This window comes from Sinocyclocheilus rhinocerous, unplaced genomic scaffold, assembly GCF_001515625.1.
Source record: "Sinocyclocheilus rhinocerous isolate Xijiao unplaced genomic scaffold, SAMN03320098_v1.1 scaffold659, whole genome shotgun sequence".
NCBI classification, from domain to species: domain Eukaryota; kingdom Metazoa; phylum Chordata; class Actinopteri; order Cypriniformes; family Cyprinidae; genus Sinocyclocheilus; species Sinocyclocheilus rhinocerous.
The window spans coordinates 1,372,081-1,382,297 of NW_015652995.1; the positions used below are offsets into that span (position 1 = coordinate 1,372,081).

Sequence of the window (10,217 nt, forward strand, 5' to 3'; positions counted from 1 at the left end):
AGAGTTTGCTCTGTAAGTGAACCTGAAAAGCACAGGAATGAAGTTGAATCAAAGCATCTCATGTTATTTTATCTAATACAGCCATTTACTTCATCTGTTCTTTACTCCGGTTAGAGCTTTAAAGACAACTAAAAAACCTTTTCAGCAGTACAACAGTTTTTTGCTCCCTTTGAAAGGTTGTCTTTTGGCAAATTTGCAAACTCGTTTTGCATTTTGTGTGCTTTAAGAATGGCATTAAGAGTAACCTTGAAGCATATCATCCAGTTTTGTGCAAGAGGCATGAATATTCAAAACACATTCAACACAGCACATTTTCTGAATGCATTTTCACACATTTAACATGACCTCTGGTGAAGAAAGAAAGTGCTGAAATCGACCACATGCATGCCTATTAAAAAAGATATTAGACATAGGTAGTTGTTAACTGAAAACATATTGAATGAGGAATGGTGTGGTTATGGAACAAGTGCTACATCTATAGTTTGATATATCATAGGTATTTTATCCAACATTCAACAAATTTCCAGATTACATGTACCTAATGCCGCTCTTCATGATATATCAGGGCTCTAAGCTGTGCTCATTATGAATTCAGACCTTTGAGTCTAAAAGCTCAAACAACACAAATGGTTTGCGATGACCAGAAATCAATGGCCATCTTTTGATTCTGTGGTTGAAGTGAACACTCAGATGCAGTAATAAGCTTCCAGAATAGGTCAATACCTGCCACCTGTCATAACCGAGAGGAATACAAAGTCAAACACAAATTACTGGAAGTTATTTATGGATGTCTGTTTTAAAGCAGGATATAAAATACCAATTTTATGGCATGAAACAGAGTAATCTTGACTAGAATAGACTCCAAAGAAAGAGGTTGTTAAAGCTCAATTGCTTTAAAATACATTTATATCCATGTGTTTGTGTTTCAATATACTGCCTATGTGGCCTAATACTAATGTATATCAAAACAAAATATATATATATTTTTTTTATGTCTATCCCTTGTCTTTTGTATATATATATACCATTTGTCCTATGAAGGGCTGCTGGGATGCTGGCAGTTGGCAGGTTCATCAATTTGATTATTTCCTATTTCCTAGAATATGATTGAGATAATTCTGCATCCACAGGCATGTTTTAATTGAGTGTTTTTGTATTGACTCTGCAGGTCCCCTGGGTCTTTAAACTGGCAAAAGGACATTTCAAAATAAGAAGCTATTCTCTCTCGGCTGTCTGACCCTGAGTTCAGATGGTTTTTGCCCCTCACTTAACGTTAAAGATCTCTTTACAGCATGCATTCTCTGGCTCAAGGCAAAATTGGTTGAATATTCGATAAAAAGTACTTATCAAATAAGTTTCTAAGCTATGATTTATGGGAAATGTATATCCTGGACCTTTATTTGCATAATACAATACTGCAGTCCTGGAAAAGTAGGTAACTATATAATAAGGTAAACATCACCCGACATCTTCATAATATGTTCAGCCTATATTAGAACTCAGTGTTAAATGCATACTGTATAAAGTAAAACTAGCGAGAAACAGGCTTCGAGGTTGTTTGTCTGATTGAAATTTACAGCACAGATAGACATATTTTTTTTCTAAACCTTTGCTAGCATCTAGTCTTACAATTCATTGACATGTCCTTGGAGAGAGGGGCAAAATACATTATTCATCATTGTGATACAGAAATACAGAGAAATTTATACAATTTGAACTGCAAAGTTTTCATTTTTTGAATGATGCATGTCACATTTACACTCGGGTCACTTTCAGCCCAGACTGTGTGAATAAATTAGCCTTAATGCCACTGATATGCTACATACTGCAATATGTGTGAAGATCTTTAAAATCCATTCTTTAGTAAACAGATTTCATAGAACAAAGAGATACAAATGTTTATTGTATAGTGTCATTTGTTGTCACATAAAACAACAATGGTAATATATTCAAACTGTGAAAGACATTTTAGCTGAAGAAAAAGAAAAACAAGAAAAGGCGGATTTTGTAAAATCATTATCTTTTGACCAAAACAAAGCTCCATGAAATAGCTTTGTCTCTTTCACTTGAACACACAGCTTGAATGCATATCAGTTTGATGCAACTTGTTCAACAGCTGCTTCTTTAGAGGGCTTTGGCTAGCCTCAATAAACATGAAAGTGGGGGGGAATAAAGAACAAACAAACAAAAATATACAATTGTACAGGTGTGCCTCTAAGAAATTATGTAGGATGTCAATGTCTATAATTTGTAGAATGAAAGCGTGAAATGCATGTTTTCTAATTGCATTCCATGAGTCCATGTACTGAATAAGAAACAAACCAAGCAAATATCAACAAAACAGCAATAAAATAATATCTGTTATCCCCACAAATGTAACAAATGTGTACATAAAACTGTAAGAGCATTATGGAAGAATTCAAGGATTTTTATTGCAAACTAGCTACTTTATACATTTTGATCAGACACATACCTGCATGTTTTATTATTGTTATTAGTTTTAATAACTTTATTTTAATGGTATTTTTTTTTATAATCAAATATATACATTTATTTATTTAGTCATTTATTAGACGCTTTTATCCAAAGCGACTTACAAATTCAACAACCAAGAATTAGTGTTATGCTCTACACAGCGACAGCTGAAAATGCATTGGTTAAATGCATTGTTTTTCAATAAACCACATGAATATGCTTCTTCAAGAACACAGTATTCTTGGGTAAACCATCTGTGCTTTTCTCAATAAACTTCAGCTGTTCCAGGAATACCTCTGTAATAGTTGAGGCAATGTCATGCATGCAAATATGTTGCCATATCATAATTTTCTTTTGTCCAAAACCATTTCATTACACCAATATAGTCTGAAACAACTGATAATGGCAATATAGCAAATCCATAATAAGATAGAAATTAATTAAACGTGATAATTGATAAAAATGTCTAAAAACTGCATATTTAATTTGGGCGACCTTTTACCTGAACTGCCTTTCTAAATGCCATATTGCAGCCTTGAGGTGGTTGAATTTATGATTGAGGTATGATGAGCCGGTGCGTGCAAAGATATTTTTTGAGAATCAGTCTTGATTAAACACTGCCCCCTGCAGGTGTATGCTTAAACTGATCCGACTTTCATAGCATGACACATTGACGTTTTAATATATATATATATATATATATAAAGCAAAAAATAATTTATTCTGTGTAGAGCTGGTCCTTTTAAAATATAGGCTATGCAAGTTTCCAGAAGCAATGACTGCCAGCATTAAAGGAATAGTTCACCCTAAAATGAAAATTTGCTAAACAATTTACTTGATTTGATGAGGTTGTTTCTTCATCAGAACAGATTTGAAGAATGTAGCATTACATCACTTCCTCATCCTCATACATTTTCATTTTCATTTCCTCATCACCTTCCACATTCTCATACATTTTCATTTTTGGGTGAACTATTCTTTTAATGAACTCTGGCTTTAATCATATCATCTCGGCCTTACGGTCATCAATCAAACACGATTACTACCTTAATAAAAAATAATTTCCCCAATTTCAAATATTCTCTTTCAGGCTGTACATCAGAAACAATAATAATGAAAAACCTAATTGTAGATATAAAACATGTAATAGATCACATAAAAAGGAATAACCAAAGGCCAAGAAAAATATCATAGATGATGCATTTTAAATTTCACAGTCTATATCAGGGTTCCTCAAATCTTGCCCTGGAGGGCCAATGCGCTGCAGAGTTTGGCTCCAACCCTGAGCAAACTCACCTACCTGTGATTTTCTAATGATCCTGAATCATTGATTAGCATGCTCAGGTGTGTTTGATTAGGGTTAGAACTAAACTCTGCAGGAAAGTGGCTCTCGTGGGCCATATTTGAGGATCCCTGGTCTATATCATCTTTATGTAAAAAATGAGAAGTATGCATTATACTAAAATGAGCTTTCACTGTCTGATTTCAAAGGCAATGCATTTCTAGACATATGATTTTCTATAAGCTATACTGATAGCAAAACAAGGCCTTTTCATAGTAATAGATGATAATAAATTTGAAATCTATTATCTATTATATGTTTTTTTCCCTGTAAACAATAATAGACAGATGCTACTGAATTATAACAAGCACAAATAATTGTCTGGACATATTCCCCCAAAAAGCAGCCTATACTACTCGTGTGAGCCGTTCAAATCGTCATGTATCATGTATAGGGTGACCATACGTGCCATTTTCCCAGGACGCGTCCTGGCCAGGATTTCTATATTGCCTAAAATATCTAGGTTTTGGCTTTGTTTGCGTGTGCAGACCTATCGGTGTATGACATCAAAGTACCATACAGGCGGTTGTGCTTTCGAAACTCTCTCGAGGTACGACGCGTCCAGGGAAAATGGCACGTATGGTCACCCTAATCATGTATACAAATAGAATGTATGCCTGGTAATCTCATCCAAGTCACTCAGTTGGACTGTCAAGGCCCTGCTTTTTATGATGTGTTATATGTAAAGAATTTCCTATTTTTTTTGACACACACAGTTACTAAAGAGATTTTACAGTCCCTGGTGATTTTGGACTAATTATGAACAAGCTTTCAGAATTCAGACAAATACTTTAAAATGCACACACTCTCACAGCCTAAATAACGAATGCTTGAGAATTCAATTGTCACTTGTCTGTAGCAACAACAATCATCATCCTATGAAATAGATCATATGTAACATATTTAATTGTACTGCAAGTAAAATGCATATGATCACATTCACACTTGCCAGTCACAAAATAATTACAAAAAATCAATAACGAAATTAAATGTAAAAGTAGAATCATAAGGAACAGGTACTAACCTGTAGTTCTAATCCAGGGGCAAGTTCAAGCTCAACCCGGTGTGCACCGTTTTGCTATGGTTTCCGGTTTGAACGAAATGTTTCCTGGAAACGGTCTGCAACGGGGTTTGAGATGCGTTTTCTCTTGTTTGGTGGGTGTGTCAAACATGTCAGCCCAATCAGCAGCAGCATGTATGTAAACCACGTGGTATTAAAGAGACAGCTGGCTCAATGTAATTAACATCAAAATAAATTCACAAGAGCAAGTTTATTGTTTGCACATGTTTATTTACATTAAAGGCAAAATAACTAAAATAATAAGAGCACAAGTATAGATCTGGAACTTCTTTAAGTCTGTCTAAATATCATTTAGTAATTGCAATGTCTTCTGGTCCATATCCTTTCCTTAGGCCTCCACATCGCGACACGAGTAGACACGCCCCTTATTGCTGATTGGCTACAAGTTTGTTTTGCTATTCGGGCCGAATCAGTTTTCTAAAGTGTTTTTGAAAAATCACATACCCTGCCTTTAATATAAACACTTTAAAAATAAATAAATAAATAAATAAATAAAAATGACAGAAACAACATAGAATTACTGATCTTCTTTATAATAGTAACACAACTTAAAACATTCATCTTAAAATGTAGAGTATGTTGGGAACATGAACCAAACAATACGTGAAAGTGAATGAATCGTTATTTTGAGTCGTATCTTTTCAATGAAACAGGTTCACAAAGCCAGTCTAAAACCATTCGTTTACGAATTGTTCAAAGCCAGGAGGATTTTACTTTTGGGGCAATAGAAGAAATATTACAAATAAAATATACTGGAAACAAGATTACAACTTCAGCTGAATCATAACTGCAACAAACAAAACTGGGATACGTCAAATTACATCAAACACGCTTATTAATAAGACAGTGTGCCTACATACGTTTTATTTGACAACTTTGATTAAAGGGGTCATATGATGCGATTTCATTTTTTCCTTTCTCTTTGAAGTGTTACAAGCTCTTGGTGCATAAAGAAGATCTGTAAAGTTGCAAAGACTAAAGTCTCAAATCCAACTTGAATGGCAGGAACCATGTGATGACGCAATTTCGTCATGACGTAAAATGGAATGGTTTTCGAACGAACTGTTCAAAAGAATCGATTCCGGAAAATGAGTCGGACTTCCTATCGCCAAACACTCTTGCCTATCATAAATAATTTTTAAAGCTTCATACATTTTAAATCGCCTCTAATCCGTTAGTCCGAAATTGGTTAATTTGTATAAGCGCGACACAATAATGATTTACTAAAGGGATGTGAAGTTTGTTCTTTAGCTCCAACGTGTTATGTTGCATGAACTTTCACCTCAGTTCCCACAGCCACGCAGGATCGTGTGGATTTGACAGGACATACCGTGACTACACTAACACGGATCTTTAACTTTGAGTATGCATTGCCTTTCGAGCTTTTAGTCATTTATTCCTAAAAGAATCGCGTTTTGCACAGTGTTGTTGCATACTTTCTGTTGCAGCCACATGGAAACTTTCATCAGCTTCACTAACCAGAGTCAAGGCAGGGATCGCATATTCAGGTCAGTGTCTTTTGTCAAAGCTTGTCATCTGTCAAAACAACATTGGATTGAAATTATTTTCCCTTAAAGGCGAGCTAGACTATGTCTGAATATTGCATTTGTTTGTAGAGCAACCCAATATGCGTGTGCCTTGGCGAAATACCTTCTGAGAAATGAAGCGAAGAGGAAAGAGCTGGTGAAAAAGCTGCAATTTCTGGAGTCTAATATGAGCTCGGGGCGGAAGCGGAAGAATAAACATATACTGTTACACAAAACAGTCACATACAAAACAAAAGTTCTTTCATTTATTTGTTAGTAGTTACTATTCCAGCTTTACTAGTACTATGAGTTTATCTCAGATAGTTAGAGAGATAAGAAATGTTACCTTTATGTTATCTTTTACAGTTTAATCAGTGTAGTAACCTTATTCCCTAATTATTGACATTATATTTGGACTCTAGCCAGAGGAGAACTGCCTCCCTAGTGTTGCCTTGCCTTGTATTAGTGCTTCACTTGTTTTACTTAAGTTCTGCTAAAATCGAATACTTGTATTTTTACTCAGGTACATTTACAAGGAAATAATAATGCTGTTTACTGCATTACTCCGTACATGCCATTCCATTGTGTCTGTACTTAAGTACAATTTCTCAGTACCTTTTACACCCCCTACTTGCATGAAAAGTACTAGTAACATAAAAATAGATGCTAATTCGTTTTATGGAAGTAAGGCAGCACCCAGCCTCTATTTTCACAGAAAGTAAAAGAATATCATCAGTAATGTATCAGTTTTGCTCTTTTTTTCAGTATTCAGACTTGGGAACACAGTCAACTCGATTCATGCGACCAAGAGCACTCTTCATATTTCTGACCCCGTGCTGTGCTTTTGCCTTACTTTTGCCAACCTTAACCGTGCTTTGTACTTCATCTGTGATAACATACTCTGGGCCAGAAGTATCGGGCTAATACGAGATATCGACAAGGAGCGCTGGAGCTTGAACTCCACTCGCTTCTATTTCCTGTCCTTGGTCATGAATCTCACCAGAGACGTCTATGTGATCGTCCAGCTTATGGTGCAGAAGTCTCGGGACCGACACTACCAGCAAAAAATCAACCAGCACCTCAATGAAAGCCCGGATGTGGCTTGTGTCATAGTGCCTCAGCTTGATGCGTTCCTCTTCCTTCTCCTCGAGAGCCTCAGAAATGAACCATCTGTGGCTCTCGATACACTTAAAAATGTTTGCGACCTTTTCATTCCACTTGACAAACTGGGCATTTACCAGACAAATGCAGGGGTGGTTGGCTTCTGTGGGCTTGTTTCCTCTCTTTTAGGCATATTGTCAGTTTTGAGGCCCAGCCTTAAAATCAAGCCATGATTCAGGAAAATGCTTTAGAGTAACACCCAAAAGGAAACTTTCCTAACAAATGTTTAGATGTCATTTTAATGTGAAATTAGACTACCATTAAGCTTACTTTTGTAAAGGGATCAACTTAATTGTTCTATAAGGGAGGCACGAGAACAGCACACACATATAATGCAGCAGTGCACCTGTAAGGCTGTTCTGCACAAAATAATAACAATAAAAAATAATAGCATCATTTAGATAAGATTTCACAGTGTGGGTTTGCCCACTTGCTGTGTACACTTTCATAAAATTGTGTGCCTTACTGTATCCGTTGTTGTATTATGACAGTCCTAGTGAAATAATACACCTGCATATTATGAACTATTTAGTAGTTTTAATAGAGATTATATTACTTTGGTACTGATGATACTGAGATGAGGGTACATGAACACATTTTGGAACTTTACAACAAAAAGATGCTCTCTATGATGGCAGATGCTCAACTTTCTGAAATATGTGCTTAATATTTAGTCTCCTCTGTGTGGAGAACCATCTGTGAAATTAGATATTCTACCTCGTTCTGATAGATCCCAGAGTTGTTTACTGATGTGTTTTAATTTAGGTGCCAGACAGGGTTTTGCTAGTTATTTCCAATTTTGGTTTATCATGGCAAAAGTTAACTTATTACATTTTGATTCTACATAATTGGTTGTCAGCACAAACCACTTTAAGAACAAACTGTGAACTTAAAGGAATTTTTATGCACTTTTGAAAAGGTTTTGGTCTTGTCTTCTAAGATAAAATTTCAACAGTTTGTCCTCACATGAGACAATAAATAACTGCATTCTTATTGACAAACATCTATGGATACAGAATTTCGACATGGATTTGTGATAGTTTAATTTTAAACTTACTACACCATAGGCCTAAACTAGATTTAAAGTCGCAATGTAACAAAAATATGATGAATGAATAGGCATGTGCGGATGAACCATTGAATCTTTCACAATAAGATCAATAAAATGCATGTAGAAAATAAGGTATATTTCTATTTCATGCTGACTTAAATGCCTTATCCATCCATATCCAGAAATGGAAATGAAAACAAATTTCACAAGATACAACATCATTAGTTGTATTATTTTACTTAAAACTGCTTTTTGGAGTAAAACGTTTGGTAACTCTTTGATGTGGAAAAAGTGCAGTCATAATAGATTAAAATTGCAATCACAATAAGTGAGTGGAAATTTGACTGCTATTAAATGTGTCATTATGCAAATTAACTTGTAAGATCAGGTCCACAGTGTGCTAAACCGGTGTTGCTTTTAGTATTATTCATATACTATTATAGTATTTATTAAGGTTTTAAATTTGCTTTTATTTTTAGATTTTCAGTTTGTTTTAATTTTAGTTATATATATATATATATATATATACACACACACACACATACAAATCAACGTTTTGACTGATTAGGTCTTCATCAGGCTAAGGAATGTTGATTACTTTTTTCTTTATATTTTGTCATTTTTATTCATATTTATAGGTATTTCTATTTTGCTTTTTTTTTCAGTTTAAGTAATTTTAGTACTTAAACATTTTCAGTAACCTGCCAAGGCAACATTTCTTCTCATTTTAGTTTGTTTTATTATCATTTATATTTTATATATTATTTATAATATAATATAATGCACTATTATATATAATATACAGTATAACATATATTTTAATATATTATTTTAGCTTTACCTCAATCAACGAAAATCATTTTTATTAGTTTTAGTTAACAATTTGCTAAACAAACTGAAATTAAAGTCAAATCAGAAGACATTTCAATTGTATTAAGTTAATGTGGTCCAGTTTATTTAAGGCATCTACATCAATACATGAAGTTGCCCCACGAAAGGATGAAACAAACTGTTAACAATATAAAGAGCAATGCTATTTTGGCAAATCTATCATTTTTCCAGCCAGATAACAAATCAGGATCAAGGATTAGAGGAACTAACACTGTAGTGACATAAATAACAGATCAGCAGTCTCCACAAGAGAAATGTCAAAGCGCAAAACAAAAATACTTCCATAATGTACATGAGGCTATGGGCATGAACAGGAATGACACGGACATAGAGGGACTTTGGAAAGACTCTGCTTCCATAACGTATGGTGTTGGGTCTTTACGTAAAGCAGAAGACCAGCGAGATCCTCCATCTGTATTCATCAAGTACTACATTCTGGGAAAACAGACATACTGTATACTTTCTTTCACATAAAACATGACCCAAACCAAAACCAGGATTCAGAGAAAGCCTGACACAGTCTATGAAGGTCTCCTTCATGCTTCAAAGGGAAAGAATGCAGAGTTCATTCAAACTTCATGTCAATAAAACATGTCAAATTTCCTGCAACATATCCAACAGATCAGGTAAATACATTTGTTTTTCATTAATATATTTTTATTAAAAAAAAAATAATAATAAATTAAATGT

At 34.5% G+C, this 10,217-nt stretch overlaps 1 protein-coding gene across 1 annotated transcript; it reads left to right on the forward strand.

Annotated features, from left to right (window-relative positions):
* Window positions 1-5,953: 5,953 nt before the first annotated feature.
* On the forward strand, window positions 5,954-7,902 carry LOC107715221 (peroxisomal membrane protein 11A-like). Its single transcript, XM_016521298.1, has 4 exons — window positions 5,954-6,261; window positions 6,347-6,406; window positions 6,515-6,630; window positions 7,190-7,902. Exons 2-4 carry the CDS (start codon window positions 6,351-6,353, stop codon window positions 7,756-7,758), a joined length of 741 nt encoding a protein of 246 aa, XP_016376784.1. The 5' UTR covers window positions 5,954-6,261; window positions 6,347-6,350; the 3' UTR covers window positions 7,759-7,902.
* Window positions 7,903-10,217: the final 2,315 nt, after the last annotated feature.

What these genes read in the sequence shown, in the direction of transcription:
- LOC107715221 (XM_016521298.1), top strand. Translation starts at nt 6,351, where the DNA reads ATGGAAACTTTCATCAGCTTCACTAACCAGAGTCAAGGCAGGGATCGC. An exon ending in GGCAGGGATCGCATATTCAG is followed by an intron (nt 6,407 to 6,514) that starts GTCAGTGTCTTT and finishes ATTTGTTTGTAG; the next exon opens with AGCAACCCAATATGCGTGTG. An exon ending in TATGAGCTCGGGGCGGAAGC is followed by an intron (nt 6,631 to 7,189) that starts GGAAGAATAAAC and finishes TCTTTTTTTCAG; the next exon opens with TATTCAGACTTGGGAACACA.